Here is a 19,003-nt window from a genome sequence, read left to right as displayed (position 1 = left end):
CAACCTCCAACGAGGCAGCTGCCTGCGCAGAGGACCGAGAGGTGCTCGGGGAGGCGCCCTGGGTCCCGGCCTCCACCCGTGGTGCCGCCAGGGCCGGGGAGAAAAGCCGTCAATGCCGGACAGGCATCGGCTCAACCTCCGGTAAGGCAGCCGCCTGCCCAGAGGACCGAGCGGGACTCGGGGACGAGCTGTGAGTCCCGGAGGCCTCCTGCGACACCACAGGTAACCCCACGGGGTTTTGCGGCGAGGCAGGGACGCCGTGGGCCGCACCTCGACGACACCACACCTCCAAAACCTGAAGCCGAACTTATCGGCGCCAGGGGCGAAGCCGCCTGCGAGTCCGCAGAAGGCCCCGCGCGCATGGCGAGGGATCCTCGGACGTCTCAGGAAGAGGGGGGCCCAAAGAAGCCTGCAGAGCCGTAGCATAGGCCTTCATTTGGGCACTTGTCGCCCCAATGCCAGGAAACAGCGGGTATGGTGGCGACAGGCGAGGGCGCACGTCCCGAGAGAAACCCACACCCTCTGTAGAAGGAGGACAGGGCCTCGGTGGCAAGCTGCAGGACTTACCGGCGGGCGAGCTACGCCTGTGGAGCCTCGGTGAAGGACGATGCCGCAGCCAGAATCGGCGGCTTCTCGACCCTTCCGAGGTAGGAGACGGACACTGTGACGAGACCAATCTGGACAAGCGGGCTGAAATCAATTTCATCCGGCGCTCCCGCCGGGACTTCGGCTTGAGATGCTGACAAGCTTCGCAGTCTGTAGAAACATGGTGCTCGCCCAAACACCACATACAAATAGGGTGAGGGTCCGTCGTTGACATCTGACGTGCACAAGAAGGACACGTCCTGAAACCCGAAGGCATTGCACACTGTTCCCAATGCAAAAGCGTTAAGAGGCCTGAAAACAGGTCAAGGAAACTCACTCCGGATCTGCGTTGCATGCGGAAAAGAAGGAAACCGACGTCAGAGCTCCGGGGTGGGACTTATGTGACCTCGTGGACGACGTCAGGGCGGGGTCACATGGTACCGCCCCAATGCGCAGCAATGCTGTGGCAAAAGGTTTTCCAAGTCCAGTCTCACACCTGGGGATAATTCTACGTTAAGGAATCTGCGGCTAGTAGTCTCTATCAGATGATCCTCTTTCTGAAAGCGTTCGGGCTCTTGGATTCTCTGTCTTGAGGTGTGGAGGGTAATGCGCTGGAATGATGTTTGGCGGTAGAGGCCTGCCCCACCAGGCTCTTAATTATTGAGTGCTGGGTGAGGAAACCTGGGTCGCCTGGAGCAGGCAGTTGTGATAGGAAATCATTCTGTGCACTGGAACACCTGTGCAGTGCTTTGACCCAAGCCCCCCAGAAGAGCTGAAGCACCTCTGTTAAGATATTGGTTTTAATCTGGATGGAGGGAAGCTTCAGGTCAAGAACCTCCACTGCCCTCCTGACCGCCATGGCAATCGATTTGTATTCGTCCGTGGCAGGTCCCAGAGGTGAGACCAGGAGACGAGTCCAGTCCACTGGCATCTCCAAGCTCTTCGTATTAGTTGTTGTCTCAGTAGGGATGGGCCACCTTGTCAAAGGTCAAAGAACTGATAGGAGTCGTCATCGCTGCCCCGCTGACCCCCCCCCCCCCCCCCCCAACTCCCCTCATCCACTTCTGCACTAGGCCTGTCAAAGGCCAGGAACAGTGTGTCTGAGCCGGACAGTTGAGGTGGTCTGGATGACGCCGGGGTAGACCGAGTGGCGCTGTCTCAAACTGAGTCAGGACGATGGGATCCATGCTGTCAGGTGTCATTATTGACATCTGGTGTGGCGTCAGGAGGACACGCTCAAGCATAGGAGTCAGGACGGATCCAGAGGTGTATCCAGAGGGCCCAGCTGGCATCGGGAGCAGGCTTGTCTGCAGTACCCCTGCTGGGGCACCTCTCTGCTCCCAGGAGCCCAAACAGTGTGTATGGCCACACTGAACTCCTTAAGTTGGGTAGGGGTGACACCTGCAAAGTAATGGATGTGCGGGTTGGACCCTGCCTCCGGCTTCACACAAGTGTGGGGCCTAGAAGCTAAAAGATCAGTAGGGAGAAGGCGAAGAACGCTTGGACTTCTTGTGCTTCTTTTACTTACCAGACTTTGATGACTAGTTGTCTTCAAAGTCATAATCGCAAGACCAACTCCGTGACCAGGCCTTAGGTCTCCTTCTAGACCCGGGCAAGGCACGGTGCCTTCTTCTGAAGAACCGCTAGAAGCTTCATGGCTCACTCCTGGATCCCCTTTATGTGCATTGACTGACAGTTGGTGGAGACCCTACAGTGGTTGTCCAACCCACAACAGACCAAGTGGGGATGAGAAACAGGCACCCGCCGCAGACGTTCCTGACAAGGCTTAAAACCTCTGGGTTGGTTAAGGGACATGTTCCTAGCACACTGGGAGCATTGGTTTCAAAAGTTGAAAAAGATGGTAAAAAAGTGAGACAGGTAGCTCTCTAAATCCGCACTGTTGGCGCAGAAGAAAAAGCAACTCATTTCTGCAGACTGGGAGCGGCTCCTACATAGGCAACATGCATGGCACTTCCGATCCAATCGTCACCACCTACCTGCTCGAGATTTTCCAGATCCAGTCTGATGCCTGGGGACTATTCTAAGGTGAGGCATCTGCAACTAGAAGGTTGTATCACAAGGCTATATTTGTACTATTCAGTCAATTTCCACCTCTTGCTACAGTGATAATTTAACATTATTTAGAACAATATAGCATCAATAAGCAATATCATATTAAACACGCATGGACCAGGCCAAAATAATTTGAGTTTGAAGAAAAGTCTTTTTTGGGGCTTATTCCTTCTAGTGCTGGCATACCTTGCGTTCTTTCATCTGGTAGAAATTCCAACTTGCAGGCAGTGTGGTGAGAAAGCAGCATATATATTAAAGCTGGCCTGAGGGAATTCGTTTCTGGCAAGAGAATTAGATCTCTCACAATGTGTAAGTTGCAAGCAGTATGATCTACGACGACATCTACAACCTAAAAAGTAGAAACCACACAAAACAAAGGCCTTGCTATCAGCGCCAAGTGACACCCATCTAGTGTTTGAATCATAAGCCACAACCTCTGCATGTTTTTGGTGAGAGCTAGGCCAATTCTCTCAGCCAGTACTCAGAAACCAATCACAGTGAATCGCCCTTGAAAATCAAAACATAAAAGGTGGAGTGAGTAATGAAACCGTATGACCTGCAGATAAATACTAGTGCTCAGAAAACAGATGCCGTCGTCTAGTACTCCAGAAAGTAAAGTAGACAAGTTACATGTCAGCCCCGGTTAGTATTGGAAAGAAAAGACAGCCAACAGATATAGTCAGCCTAAAACATGAGGCATCGGTGGCAAACAGTACAAGCTACAGCTATTAGACACTGGTGTTTAGAGAAAACAATCTGCAGCAAATCCAGACAAAGACCACCAAGGTCCCTGGTTGCAAACAAAAAATAAAGTGCCTCTTTATAGCACAGCCTCCTGAAAGAAATCAGTGACATCACTGAAATGTCACGAAATCCAACAAGTAAAGAACAATCAGGGAAGGAAATATGACCAGACTTTCAAGAGTAACAAATAGCTATGCTCAAATTTACGGTGGAAGCCGGTTCTGCGATAAATAATTCTGTGATTTATTTAACACTAAAAAGAGGCGTGAATTCTATGGTTTTTAGTGTGTTCAATCTAATGAGAATGTTAAGCTTGACATTGGTGGGCTTTGGTGTACTTCTGTTTTCAGAAATTGAACAGAAATAATTTGTGTGGTTTGCTGTGCATGACACAAACGTATTTTCACCCTCCCGGCCTGCACACTGTGGAGCTCGGATGCAACCTTCATTGTTTAACAGTACCACATTCAGTTAGTTCAATGCCCTTGCTTGCTCTGTATGTAACATTTATAAAATGCAATGTTTTCTGTTCCTGATTTCCTGGAGTGAACGAAATTGCACCTGGATAAATTTGAAGATCACTTCTTTCGTCCGAACAGAAGTGTTGTTTATATTCTGAATGTTTTCTGTGTGAGGCATAGTAGTGTATTCGTTAGACTTGGGGCAAATGCCAATATTAACATGTGACGGGTTTTCTATTTATCTATTGGTTATAACATGGTACTTTCTATCATACCACCGTGACTGCAGTTTGTTTAAAAATGTACAAAAATTCACCATTTGGGAAACAAACCAGCCATTCTCTGGCCGTCTTCGAGAACAAACCTCAAGTTAGTTTGCTTATCACTCTGTGTTTAGAATACTTTTCAGGTTATCTTGCCTTTAATGAGTAGTCCTCATGCCAAATGCCCGTTAATTCTCACTAGCCTTGTGCTAGACTGAATTTGGTGCTAGCTGTTGCTTACATTAGGATTTAATTTCCACTCCCAGTGATAATTCATATTTGTAAGAGGCCGGGTTAGTATATGGTGCTCACTCGTGTAAGTGTAGCACCCTGCACTAATCCAGACAACCCTTAAGGTGATTCTAGTGGTCTTAAGACAACCTTAGAAAGCTCTCTAAGTGGTAGCTGTGGAAAGCAACCTTCAGGTTTAGTCCAGGAGTGTAAACCAGCTTATTTTACCAGTACTTGATCTTAAGGTATAGGTTAAGGGAAAAAGAGCCACACAGTGTAGTTATTCAAATATGTATTTATTATTGACACTCACTAACACGATGTATTATCTCCTACCCGAAGATATAACACTACTTTGTCAATAGAATACGTAAATAGCACAGAATGCACGTGGTCCCCAGGGGGAGACCAAACAATATACTAAAATAGTGGCATGCGAACCACAACCTAGGTAGAGAATCGACCCAGAAGTAATAGAAGAGCTGTGGACCCAAGGAACCAACCCCAAGTGAGTATCTAGGAACCCCACAAAGGTCGTGTGCAGAGTGGGAACACGACCGCATGCTCAATGTTAGTCAATAAATAAGTTGTGGTTGCAATTTTAAAGAAGGACCCTTCCCAGCAGATCCCGAAGAAACCACATGAGAAGTTGGAAGGTTGGAGTCACCTCACCCGTGGATACCCCAGGAACCAGGAGGCCTACACCAGGGAAGCCGGGTGCATTGGTGTTAAGTGATGTCAGAAACCACAGTAGACCACAATGGAGGACTTCAGAAAAGATGCAGCTGGCTAAGAAGGTGAAAGTGTACAGTGGAACCCAAAGGTGGATTTAAGGTGAGAGGTACCTGCAAGCAGAGGGGACAGAGTCTATGCCACTTAGGAGTGACCAGGAGGCACGGAAGACAAATGGCCACTGATGTCGGAGATGCAGGACAGTTGATGGCGCCCTTGAATTTGCAGCTGTATGGACCAGGCAACGCAGGACAACAACCAGGAGCCGTGCACGAACAGTCCCACGTCTGATGTCAAGAGCCAAGGGGTCAGTGTCCGGCGGAGGCATCAGCAAGCCTTGGCAATGGCAAGCAACGTAGTTGAAGAAAAAGGTGCTGTCGGGACCAGCAAGTCCCCAGTGACCCACTGAGAGAAGTCAGAGCAGGCCCGAGCAAGCAGGAAAGGCCACTGGAGCCAATGAAGACCCTCGAGAGGACCCATGGGTGGAAGGCACAGGAGTCGCAAGAGGACCTCGAGCAGTTCACCAAAGGATGCAGGTCCACGGTGCAAAGGATGCTATGCAGGTCCACGGTGCAAAGGATGCGATGCAGGCAAAGCTCTTGGCTGCAGGAGATGCTTGAGGTTGGAGCCCTAAGATCTCTGGAGGAGAGAGTCAACAAGCCTTGGCAACGGCAAGTCGACACAGTGCACAGAGGTTCTGATGCGGAATACTGGACTCAAACTCGGTGAGAAGGCAGTGCAGGCCTTGAGGGAGTTGCATAACCCCCACCTGTGTTGCTGAGCCTTTTGGAGTCCGTGGGAGCCCAGGATCAGCAGACCGGTGAGCTGCGTTGCGGTGCCTGCAGATGCAGGGGAGTGAGTCCTTCACTCCAAGGGAGATTCCTTTGGGTGTCTTAGATGTCCATAGGTCCTGTGAAGAACCTGTATGGAGCACAGGCACAGATGTTGCAGCAGACTTGCAGGACGGACGACAATACCAGGAGCAGCAGGAGTCTTCCCAGTTGCTGTCTCAGTTCCCAATGTGAAGTCCAGTGAGGTCTAGAGTGCCCAGACGGTTGAAGTTGGAGCGGTATGTGATCTGAATCTTGCCCCACGATGAATCTAGGGCCCACCCACAGGTAAGCCCTTAAGTCCCATAAGAAGAGGGTTGGAATGGATCAGGGGTCCCTTCGGAGAAGGGGCTGGACAGTGGGGAGGATACTCTCATGTCCTCTGTCCAGTTTCGCGCCAGAGCGAGAGCCAACAGTTCCATGAACAGGTTTGGACTTGAGTATGCAAGGAGGGCACCAAATGAGCCCTTCAAGCAGTCTGAGTGGAGCTGGCAAGTGTGCCCACACTGTCCAAATACACTAAGTCCTGTCTGGAACAGGATACCTACTGTCCTGCCTTCCTCTGCTCGAGCTTGGCTCAGCAGCAGGAGGGCAGAATTGCATCTCTGGACAGCAGCAGCCATAGTTTGCTGTCCGGGTCTAGAAGACTGGAACTAGGAGCACTGAGGGCCTCCCGGAGGGGTTTTACAGTGCATGGAATCATACCTGATGCACTTACAACCCGGGAGAATGGACTCCGAAGGTTGTATTGGTGTCCTGCTCATGGAGGGGCACCCTCACACTTGGAACCAAGCACCCTGCCTTCAGGATTGAAAGGACTGCCTTAGGGGTGACTTATTAAGTGCAGTGACCTCAGATATAAGGAAACATGTATCTGTCGTAAGTGGTGCTAGCACCAGCTTACACAGACTACAATGGCAGGCCTGTAGTCATAATTTGAATGGTCCCTCATAGGTGGGATAATGCATGCTTTAGCCCATGGGAGACCCCTGGTGTACTTATGCCCTGGGTACCTTAGTATCATATACTAGGTGTGAGAAAGTGCCCTCTTTCTGCATGGTTGCCCCCACGTTTTGCTTAACTGCTGATGTACTTTGACTGAGTGTGCCCTGGGCACCTGCAAAATCAGGTACCCAGGACCTATGTTCTTTCCCTGAAACTGCATTGAAGACCAAACCCAATTGGCACTCTCTGGCCACAAGTCAGCCCCTGATAAATGGCACCACAGGTACCCAGGGCACTGTGACCAGGTAAGGGCTGCAGCACTTATTGTACCACCCTTATTGTGCCACCCTTGAGGCCCTGTACCTTTACACACACACTGCCTTTGCAGGCTGGGTGTTTTGGTGCAGAACAAAGTGAAGAGTCAGCATGGCACACATCCCTGTGTGCCATGCCTGCAACCCACTGCCCTGGCATAGATCAGTCACCCCTCTAGCTGGGTGCACTATGCCAGTGGTGAGAGTACAGGTGCATGAGCCCTGTACCCCTACAGTGTGTGAGCCAATTATTAGATGTAAGTGCAGTACTGCCATTAAGAGTATATGGTGCTGGAAGTTTGTCATTACAAACTCCACAGAACCATAATGGTTTTACTGAAAACTGAGAAGTTTAGTATCAAACTTCTCAGCACATTAAACCCACACTGATGCCAGTGTGGGATTCAATGAAAAATGCACACAGAGGGCATCTTAGAGATGCCCCCTGAAAAATTACCCAACACTAGTGTCCAGGCTGAGGAGCTGCTCCCCAGCTGCCACCACCAGACGTGTTTTTGGACCCCTGGGTCGAGAGCCTGCTGCTCTCGGGGGCCTGAAACAATGCACATCCTGGGACGAGGTGCCAAACCTCCTCCCCCAGGATGGGCAGGGTCCACGAAGGGGAAGCTTCAAAGGCTTCCCGCCTTTCTGAGCTTCGCCAGGCCTTTTGCTGCTTCCAGCATCTGGTCCCCATCAGTTATAATCCCCATTTTGAGCGGGAGAACCAGTGGGAAAACCAAGTGAGGAAGGGAGGTGTGCCCACCTTTGCCAACCCCACCCCTCAGGTGGGGGAGGCGAGGTGAAGCACAACTCTCACTCCCCGCCATCTTGCAGATGGGGGAACCAGCCAACCAGAGTGAGGCATATGCCCCCCTCACACTGGAGGGTGGCATAATAGGAGGTGTACCCACCCCATGGAAGAGACCCATTGGTCCCAACCTTTTACTGACCTGTAACGCCCTTAAATCTAGTATTTAGGGGCACTCCCGAACTTTGCCTCCTCAAACAAGAAAAGACTAAAAGAAGGACTGAACAGCCGTGACAAAGCTAAGAAGAGGAGGACGTCTACTGACTTGGCCCCAGCCCCAGTGAAATGAAAAGTTCCCTTCTGGCATTACAGCGTTAAATGATTGCCACGATCACTTCCATTGCAGTATTTTTAAAAGTAGTGTATTTTTAAGTTTACAATATATAGCTTAACATTAAAAATGTATTGTGGAATGTGCTAACTTTTTGTTATGTTCCTTCACACTTCAAGAGAAGCATTACACATGGTCGTACCGTACTGTGGAACTGACTTTACCTACAACAGAGGCTTGTCTATAGTAAACATTTTACTTCGAAACTGGCTGGAGACAATTTTTACGCCAAATCTGCCACTCCACCCCCTTACATTTCATTGCTAGAGTAGATGCCAGTCTTTCAGTTTAAAGGCTAAAAATGTACACTTTTTTCGAAAATGAAATAAACACGAGGAAAGAAAAGTGTAGAATAAAAGATTCTAGCTAAAAATACTTTATTATAAATTATACACTTCATTTTTTTTACAAAACGCTTTATATTGTTATTTGCTGTTTTTATGAAGTAGGTTCCGCACATGTAAAAAGACAAATAACGTCACTCACTAACTACTGAGAAGTCTAGATCTGAAATGTATAACAAAACAAACAATTAATTTTTTAAAAGTGATCTATATTCAAGTGTTCAGTACATGTGTAAAGTTTAAGATGATGCTTCTACGGAATGCAGTCCGTCTTCCTTAGATGCTGAGTCCTGAAGATTTCAAGCGTTATTGGTGACTTATTAATAATCACCAACCTGAAGATTCATCTATCGACCTGTACTTAGACATTCAAGAACTGTCTAAGTGGATAAAAGGAGTCATGCCTCATCCGACATTGCATCAGACCTCTTCATGCAGCATATAAAGCAATGGTAGGACACTTAAGATGTGTCTACAACTCCCAAAGCCACTGAAGATCTCTCTCAGATTAAACCGGTTGCTGTCGGCAAGTAAAGTTGAAATCTTGGGTGCTTAACCGACTCAGATGCTATGCTTGATTTACAGTTATTTAATACATTTCAAAACTTTTAAGTCAATGTGTTCTTCAGGAAAACTATAGGGATGAACAAGTCTGTATTGTGCATTCAAGCAGATAAGAAAATGTCATAGTTTGGCACGGACAAACAAATCTGCTCATTTTCGGGAGGGCTTATTTTCCATGAGCAACACTAGTAATCGACTGCGAAGATACTTTATCTTGGTGGCATACGTCTCTTGGAACAAGGCAACAAGTTTTTCCCGGAGTTCTTCCAAAGGCGATGGACTATAGCAGTCTGGTATATTCAGGAGGGTGTGAAAGAAGTCCAACCAGATGTCTGTATGAGGAAGCCTAAAGCAAAATAGAAGATAAACTTCTATGATTAACTGCTCCAGGTAGCCAACAAGAAAGCATAGCAATAGAAAAAGAAGTCAGTATTAAAATAATCCGTGCTCCAGTTTGACAAACTCAAATGTTACTCCAAAACAGGAAAAGGACAACTTACATACCTATAACTGTAGTTTCTGTGAATATTTCTCTCACTGCATATTACCAAGATTTGTGCTTGCATCTAGCTGCAGTAGCTGCCCATCTTCAAAATGGACAACACATTTCTCTTTTCAAAATACCAGTTAATAAAGCCTTCGTGGAAGTTCTCAAAAGAGTGATTTCTCCTTGAGTTCCACCAGCAACATAATGGAATTTTAAAATGTTACTTACACAGCCCATGGACCCTCCATTTGAGCCCCTTCACACTTGCCCCCTTTAATTCCTCGCTTGGAAGGTTGCATTTCAAATTGCTATTACCTCACTCAGACATGTCAGTGAGCTTCAAGCATTAACCCTGGAAGAACCTTTCTTTCAAATACATAGGGACAGGGTTGTCCTCCGCTCCAACCTCAAGTTTCTACTTAAGGCAGTCTCTCAATTCTACCTTAATCAGTCAATCGACATACCTGTTTTTTTTACCCCACAACCAGACTCAGTTGCGGAAAAGCTCTCCATACTGCGGATGTAAAGCGAGTCCTCATGTACTACATTGATAGGACTAGGACTTTTAGAAAAACAATTATTTGTGGCTTTCTCCCAACCTCAAAGGGAAGGCTATATCCAAATCAGCCATTGCTAGATGGATAGGTAAATGCATTCAAACGAACAAGTTACTTACCTTCGGTAACGCTTTTTCTGGTGGATACAGTATCTGCCTGTGGATTCCTCACCTTGTGAATATCCCCTGCGCCAGCATTCCACGGAACTTTTCTTCCCCAGCATTCCACGTCGACGTGGGCGACGTCACAATACATCGGCTCCGCACGCGACTCCGTACGACGTCATCGGAGCCATAAGAAGCCCACGTCGGCGTGATGACGTCAGTTCCACCCATTTTTTCCGTGCCTTCGAGGCGAACACGTGAACCAACGACAACTCCAAGTATACCCAGTATATAGCATACCAATATATATACATAGCATACAAAAACAAAGGAATGCTAACCAAACATGCATTACCTACAAATGTACAGAAAGCATCAAAACATTCCAACAAGACCTCTTTCATGGTATACAAAGGTGGACAACGGGGAGGCGGGTGGGTCAGTGAGGAATCCACAGGCAGATACTGTATCCACCAGAAAAAGCGTTACCGAAGGTAAGTAACTTGTTCTTCTGATGGATACATCTGCCAGTGGATTCCTCACCTTGTGAATAGATTCCCACAGCAGTCCCCACTCCCGGAGGAGGGTGTCCACCTTTCTATACCAGAAAGTCTTGCAAGACAGAGCGCGCGAAGTGGCCCTCCCTCCTCATCTCAGAGTCCAAGCAATAATGCTTTGCGAAAGTATGGAGGGAGGCCCAAGTCGCGGCCTTACAAATATCTGCCACAGGAACACCCCGGGCCAGAGCAGATGTTGAAGACTTAGCTCTAGTAGAGTGAGCACGAATACCCTCAGGAGGAGTCTTACCAGCCAGGGCGTAGCAGATCTTGATGGTCAGTATAATCCATCTTGACAGCGTGCGCTTGTGCACCGCTTTACCTTTAGAACGACCAACGTAGCCAATAAAAAGCTGGTCATCAATACGAAAGTCCTTGGTCCTGTCCAAATAAAAACTCATAGCCCTCTTCGGGTCAAGGCGATGGAGTCTTTCTTCTTCTTTGGAAGGATGAGGGGGTGGATAAAAAACAGGGAGGGTAATAGACTGCCCCAAATGGAAAGGAGTAACAACTTTTGGCAGGAAAGCAGCCCTGGTCCTGAGAACCATCCTTTCAGCATGTAAGGTAAGAAAAGGAGGTTTGGAACTAAGAGCTTGAAGCTCACTCACCCTCCTTGCCGAGGTTATGGCTACAAGAAAGACCACCTTAAAGGACACCAGCCTCAAAGGACAATTATGAAGAGGCTCAAATGGGGACCCCATTAAAAAGGTTAAGACAAGATTAAGGTCCCACTGAGGCATTACAAATGGAGTGGGAGGAAACATGTTTGTAAGGCCCTTGATGAACCTCAGAACAACCGGAGATTTAAATAACGAAGGTTGATCTGGAAGGCACAGAAATGCCGATAAGGCCGAAAGGTAGCCCTTAACCGTGGCCACTGCACAGCCCTGCTGAGCCAAGGAAAGAGCAAACTGAAGCACATCAGAAAGATGAGCCTTTAAAGGGTCAATGGATCTCTCTCCACACCACTTTACAAACTTAGACCACCTGTAGGAGTAAATGGACTTGGTGGAGTGTCGCCTGGCCGATAAAATAACGTCCACCACATCAGGTGGGAGAGAGAAGGAACTCAGGTTGCCCCGTTCAATCTCCAGGCATGAAGGTGTAAGCTCTGGAGGTGGGGGTGTAGAACCTGCCCCTCCGACTGCGAGAGAAGGTCTGCCCTCAGAGGGAGACGGAGCGGAGGGCACGAGGAGAGGTGGAGAAGACCTGTATACCTCACCCTTCTTGGCCAATCCGGGGCGATCAATATGACTTGGGCCCGGTCTTGGCGAATCTTCCTCAGAACCCGAGGAATCAAGGGTATGGGAGGAAACGCGTAAAGGAGTTGCAAACCCCAACTCAACTGAAACGCGTCCCCCAACGCCCCCTGCATCGGATATTGGAGACTGCAGAATGACGGGCAGTGCGCGTTCTCTCGGGTGGCAAACAGGTCCACCCGAGGCGTCCCCCACGTCCGAAAGACGTGACGAACCACCTCCGGATGGAGCCTCCACTCGTGGTCGGCGGAGAACTGCCGACTGAGACTGTCCGCACGCACGTTCAGCACCCCGGCCAGATGATTTGCCATCAGACAAATCTGATGGTCCTGAGCCCAGGACCATAGTCGTAAGGCCTCTCTGCAGAGACAAAGAGACCCCACTCCTCCCTGCTTGTTGACATACCACATCGCGGTCGTGTTGTCCGTCAGGACTTGAACTGACTGACCGCGAAGGGAAGGGAGGAAGGCCTTGAGTGCCAAACGAATCGCCCGCAATTCCAGAAGGTTGATATGAAGCAACCTTTCCTCTGGAGACCAAAGACCCTTGATCTCCAGATCCCCCAGATGAGCTCCCCACCCTAGGGTGGAGGCATCCGTTATCACTGTGGCCACCGATGGAGGTAGATGGAAAGGCTTTCCTTGGGACAGATTGCCCTCCACGCTCCACCAAGACAGATCCGCTGCAGCTTCTCCGGAGATCTTGATCGACTCCCCGAGATCCCCGTTGTGCTGATACCACTGCTTGCGGAGGCACCACTGGAGCGCCCTCATGTGCCAGCGTGCATGGTTGACCAACAGAATGCAGGAAGCGAACAGACCGAGCAGGCGAAGGACCTTCAGAACTGGAACAACCGCTCCACTGTGGAATAAAGGGACCATCTCCTGAATGTCGAGAATCCTTTGAGGAGGAGGGAATGCTCGACACACAGTAGTGTCCAGTACTGCCCCTATAAACAGGTTGCGTTGAGAGGGCACCAGGTGAGATTTGGGCACATTGATCGAAAAACCCAAGTCGAACAACAGCTGAGCTGTCACCTGCAGATGACGCTGCACCATCTCTGGGGACTCTGCCTTCAGAAGCCAGTCGTCCAGGTAGGGAAAAACCGGAATCCCCGACCTCCTGAGATGAGCAGCCACCACTGCCATCACCTTTGTGAAGACTCGAGGTGCAGTAGTAAGACCAAACGGGAGGACCGCAAACTGATAATGTTGCGACCCAACCGTAAAACGGAGATACTTCCTGTGCGACTTCAGGATTGGGACATGGAAGTACGCGTCCTGCAAGTCGGGCGACACCATCCAGTCTCCTTGCTGCAACGCTTGAAGAACCTGCGCAAGGGTCAGCATCTTGAACTTCTCCTGTCTCAGGTAAAAATTCAAGATTCTGAGGTCCAGAATCGGACGCAATCTGCCGTCCTTCTTGGGGATCAGGAAATACCGGGAGTAGCATCCCTGACCTCTTTCCTGCTCCGGAACCACCTCTATTGCGCCCTTCTGAAACAAGGCTAGAACTTCTTTCTGCAGGAGAAGCAGGTGGTCCTCCGAGCAATAACCTTGGCAAGGAGGGTAAGGGGGAGGAAACTCCCGAAAGGGAAGGGCGTACCCAGTCTCTACGAGGTTCAAAACCCAAAGGTCGGTTGTAACAGATTTCCAACCCCGTAGAAAGTAGGACACCCGACCCCCCACAGGCCTTGCATGATCCAGGATGGGGGATCTAGGGCTGCTTCCCTGAAGCCTCATTTGGAGCAGAGGAGGAGGAGGAAGAAGAGGGGTTGCGACCAGAACCTCTCCGACCCCTTTGCTTCCCTCTATAGGAGCGATAGAGGGGATTCTGCTGCTGTTGTTGCTGCTGCTGTTGTGGCTGTCGGAAGGAGCGAAAGGATGATCTTCCGAATCCCCTAGCCTTACGGAAAGTTGAACCTCTAGCAGGAGCCTGCAGACCCAAGGACTTCGCCGTCAACCTACTGTCCTTAAAACGTTGAAGGGCAGAATCTGCCTTCTCCCCAAACAACTTTTGTCCGTCAAAGGGCAGATCTACCAGCGTGGCCTGGACATCTGCAGAAAAACCTGAGGAACGGAGCCAAGCCTGTCTCCTTGCGGCAATGGACGACCCCATAATCCTCGCCACAGAGTCCGCCGTATCCAGCCCAGACTGGATCACCTGCCTGGCAGCTGCCTGAGTGTCCGCCACAACCTCCATGAAGGACGACTTATCCCCCTCAGGTAACTTAGGGGCCAAAGTTTTTATAGAGTCCATCAGGGCATGAACATAACGCCCCAGCAAGCATGTGGCATTTGATGACTTCAACGCCATACTTCCTGAGGAGAATGTCTTTTTGGCCGCCTGATCAACCTTCTTTGACTCCCTATCAGCAGGAGATTGGGGGAAAGCACCCGAAGCATGTTTAGAACATGAAGCCTGCACCACTAGGCTCTCCGGAGAAGGATGCGTGGATAAAAAATCCGGGTCTCCTGGCGCAACCCTGTACCTCCTTGCCACCTGTCTGCAAACTGCCGGAGCTGATAGAGGCTTCTTCCACACCTCCAACACTGGGTCCAAGAGAGCCTCATTGAAAGGTAACAAAGGCTCCGAAGCCGACGTCGGAGAGTGCAACACCTCTGTAAGCAGGTTGGACTTGTATTCCACAGAGGGCAGCTGCAGATCTAACAACTCCGCGGCCTTCTTGATCACAACGTGGTAGGGCGCCAATTCCTGTGGTGGAGAAGACCTTGCAGAAGCATGCTCCCACTCCGGGGTGGTATCCAAACCACTTGCTACCTCCATACCTCCAAACTCATCCGAAGAAGAGTCGACTTCACCTTCTTCCACCTCAGCCCGATATCTTTCCTCCTCCAAAACCCTTTGGGCCTCCCGCCTCGATCGGATCCGGGGAGCCGGCGTCGTCGACGTCGTACGCGGCGTCGGTGGAGCCAAAGGCACCGGCGTCGGAGGCGCCACAGGTGGAGTCGGCGGCGCCGGATGCGGCGTCGATGGAGTCGGCCTCGGCGTCAGAGAAGGCTCCGAAGATTGACGATCCATCCGAGGTCGAGCCGGATTCCCAACCGGCGCCGGAAACTGCCAAGAAGGCGCCATCGGCATAAAAGGCAGAAAAGGAGCCTGAGCGTATTGCTGCGGCACTCCCAGAGAAAACGCCATCGGACCCACGGGACCTGCTGGTGCTCCGGATGGGAAGGATGCTCTCTGAAAAATGCCATACATGGCATTCAGAAATCCCGAAGGATCCGTACCTGGAGCCGGGAATTGGGGATAAGGAACTGCCCCTGTATCCTCCTGTGGAGTCACCGGCGTCGGCTCCTCAGAATCCTCCACCGGAGCCGCGGAGTCACCAGGCACCGGAACAGACTCTTCCTGCTCCTGCTCATCCAAATGCACATCAGATTCCACCCGACCCGGAGTCGAAGCCTTGGACGGCGCCGGTGACGGCATCGGGGAACGAGCTGGAGTCCGCTTCGGAGAGGGAGACTTCGAAGACTTATCAGGAGAAGGCGAAGGAGACAAGACCTTGCTCTGACGTCGACGAGGCGAAGCCGACCTCGACCTCTTAGACTTCGAGGACCGACGCCGAGAAGAATGCTTCCTCTTCTTGTGGTGCTTCTTCGACTTCGACGACCTCGAAGTCGAAGACTCTCGCCTGGACTTCTCCTTTTTTCTCCCTCTCTTCTCCTCACCGATCTTCTTCATGAAGAGTTTGGTCTTCCTCTCCTTCAGCGCTTTAGGATTCATGCTCCTACAGCACCCGCACTCATCCACGTCATGATCAGAGGAGAGACACCATAAACAGTTCTGATGTGGATCCGTCATGGACATCAGGCCTCCGCACTCCCTACAGGGCTTAAAGCCCGACTTCCTCGTCGAAGACATACTGATTTTAACAAAAATACACCACTAGATTACAAAGTATCTAGAGAGCACTGGGAAAAAACCGTTGCGCGTCGACGGCGCGGAAAAAAGGGAACTGACGTCATCACGCCGACGTGGGCTTCTTATGGCTCCGATGACGTCGTACGGAGTCGCGTGCGGAGCCGATGTATTGTGACGTCGCCCACGTCGACGTGGAATGCTGGGGAAGAAAAGTTCCGTGGCATGCTGGCGCAGGGGATATTCACAAGGTGAGGAATCCACTGGCAGATGTATCCATCAGAAATGTTATGCTAAAGCCAAAAAGGTCCTACCTACTCCTCCTAGAGCATGCTCTACTTGAAAGAAAGGAGCCTTTATGGCCTTCCATGGGAACATCCTAATAGCGGATATATGCGAAGCAGCTATCAGGTCTACACCACACACGTACACAAAACACTACTATGCGGATGTACTAGCACACCAACAAGCTAATGTTGGTCAGGCAGTTCTTTGTACACTTTCCACACCACTGCAACACCCCGGGCTAGCCACCAATTTTAGGGAGGACTGCTTTACAGTCTCTGCACAGCATGTGTATCTACAGCCACACATGCCTCGAATGTAAATATCAAGTAACTTATCTTCGGTAATGCTTTTTCTGGTGGGCACAGTGTCTGCCTGTGAATTCCTCACCTTTTAAATTACCCTTGTGCCAGCATTTCACAGAGACTTTTTCAGAGCTCTCCCCCGTCGACAAGGACGTTACAATAGCACGAGTTCGCTCGCGACTTCGTATGACATCACCGGAGCCATAAGAAGACCTCGTCGCCATGCTGACGTCAGTTCCACCCATTTTTTTCGTGCCTTCGAGGCGAGCGGGTGGACCGACAACATATTGCAAGTATACACAGTATACAATATGCACAAGTTACTACTTGTGTAACGATATATCTGTAAGAGACATTAGTTGGTGATAGATTCCTTACCTTTGAATATCCCCAGGCGTCAGACTGGATCCGGAAAGTTTTCGTCAGCGGTACCCCTGCACGTCGGAAGGTGGCGTAGTATGAATCTGTGTCCGTCGCTGGCGTCGAAAGCGCAAAGACATCATGGAGACTACTTAGGCGCCACCCATGCGCGCTGACGTCAGTCCTGTACACGACTTTCCGTGCCAGGAACGCAGAGCCATGCAAGAAACTGACCACTGGTGCCATGAAACTAGGGCCCTGAAAATGATGACCTTAACCCTAGAAATCAGTTCGCAGAACGGGGAGGATGGGTCAAGCGGTAAGAAATCTATCACCAACTAATGTCTCTTACAGATATATTGTTACACAAGTAGTAACTTGCGCATCTGAAAGAGACACGTTAATGATAGATTCCTTACCTTAGAATAGATACCCCAGGATTACCTACCCCGGAGGTGGGTCTGCGAACCAAAATCACACCAGAAAGTCCCGGAGAACCGAACGGCCAAAGAAGCCATCTCTCCGGACTTGGCTGTCTAGGCAGTAGTGCATGGTAAAAGTGTGCAGCGAGGCCCACGTAGCTGCCTGACAGATGTCATGCAAGGGAACACCGCGTCCCAAAGCAGTAGTGGCTGCCATTGCCCTGGTAGAATGGGCACGCAGCCCCACAGGAGGCTCCTTCTTAGCCAACGAGTAACAGGCTTTGATGCAGAGAACGACCCCCCGAGAGATGGGCGCGACCTTTTTTGGCGCCCACGCAGCCAACAAAAATTTGGTCATCCACCCGGAACTGTTGTGTGCGCTTCAGATAGAACGAGTGCAAAAACAACAATTGATGGACAGAATGCAGAACAATGTCATACATTCACCCCAGTACAGAGATCTGGGCCTAAATCCATAATTTTTTTGCTCACCATGCCATTCCAGTTTGAACCCAGCTATATGCAAATCAGTCTTGACCCTGTGCCTCATGGGAACAGTCTAGCCCGAACTGCCAAGCCAGGTCCTCACTGGACTGGAAACAAGCATCCTAGGACCGGTTTCGGGGTTTCACCCCTCTTCAGCCAGGATAGCTTGATTCCAGTGGCATGGAGAGCACGGGACTCACGTCTGAGCATACCCGTCCCACTCGGGGTGACAAATGCAAAAACAACAATTGATGGACAGAATGCAGAACAATGTCATACATTCACCCCAGTACAGAGATCTGGGCCTAAATCCATCATTTTTTTGCTCACCATGCCATTCCAGTTTGAACCCAGCTATATGCAAATCAGTCTTGACCCTGTGCCTCATGGGAACAGTCCAGCCCGAACTGCCAAGCCAGGTCCTCACTGGACTGGAAACAAGCATCCTAGGACCGGTTTCGGGGTTTCACCCCTCTTCAGCCAGGATAGCTTGATTCCAGTGGCATGGAGAGCACGGGACTCACGTCTGAGCATACCCGTCCCACTCGGGGTGACAAATGCAAAAACAACAATTGATGGACAGAATGCAGAACAATGTCATACATTCTTGGAGATCATTTTTGGCAACACAGAGAAGCTCGAGGTTACTGCAGAACGTAGCGCGCTCATCAGGAGCACTATTGCATATTTTAAAAACTCCCGTTTTTGTATTTTAATTTAAAATTGATTTATTACTGTACCCTGTTTTTATCTGTCATTCCATTGCCATCGCCACATACTTGCACTTAAAACAACTTGAAAACACCGCGTTTGGAGCGGGCCCCTTCCCCCATGTGTATTGTATTACACTGAACGGCGGACATCTTGGGTGAGGGCGGAGGATCGGTGGGGTCTAGTCGTCACAAGGACGCTAGACCGGTACTTAAGCCGGTCATGCTGACGCGCAGCGGGTACGCGCCAGGGGTTCGCCGGAGCATCGCCGGAGTCACGCCAGAGTCCAGCCCGTCTGCGCCCGTCCGCGCACGGCCGGGCCCGGAGGCGCGGACGTCTGGCTATAGGATCATCTATTCCTCA

The 19,003-nt window shown here is 50.2% G+C and overlaps 1 protein-coding gene across 1 annotated transcript in view; it reads right to left on the bottom strand.

Moving 5' to 3' along the window:
- Positions 1-8,665: 8,665 nt before the first annotated feature.
- Positions 8,666-19,003, bottom strand: part of BUB1 (BUB1 mitotic checkpoint serine/threonine kinase) — an 850,308-nt gene continuing 839,970 nt past the window's right edge. Inside the window, exon 32 of the mRNA XM_085611813.1 lies at positions 8,666-9,571. Coding sequence (XP_085467939.1) covers positions 9,376-9,571 — 196 coding nt within the window. The 3' untranslated portion in view covers positions 8,666-9,375. The remainder of the gene's footprint in view (positions 9,572-19,003) is intronic.

Source organism: Triturus cristatus, chromosome 6 (genome assembly GCF_964204655.1).
Source record: "Triturus cristatus chromosome 6, aTriCri1.1, whole genome shotgun sequence".
In the NCBI taxonomy this organism is placed as follows: Eukaryota; Metazoa; Chordata; class Amphibia; order Caudata; family Salamandridae; genus Triturus; species Triturus cristatus.
The sequence above is the reverse complement of the archived record's forward strand: the minus strand, read 5'-3'. Positions and strand labels throughout refer to the sequence as shown.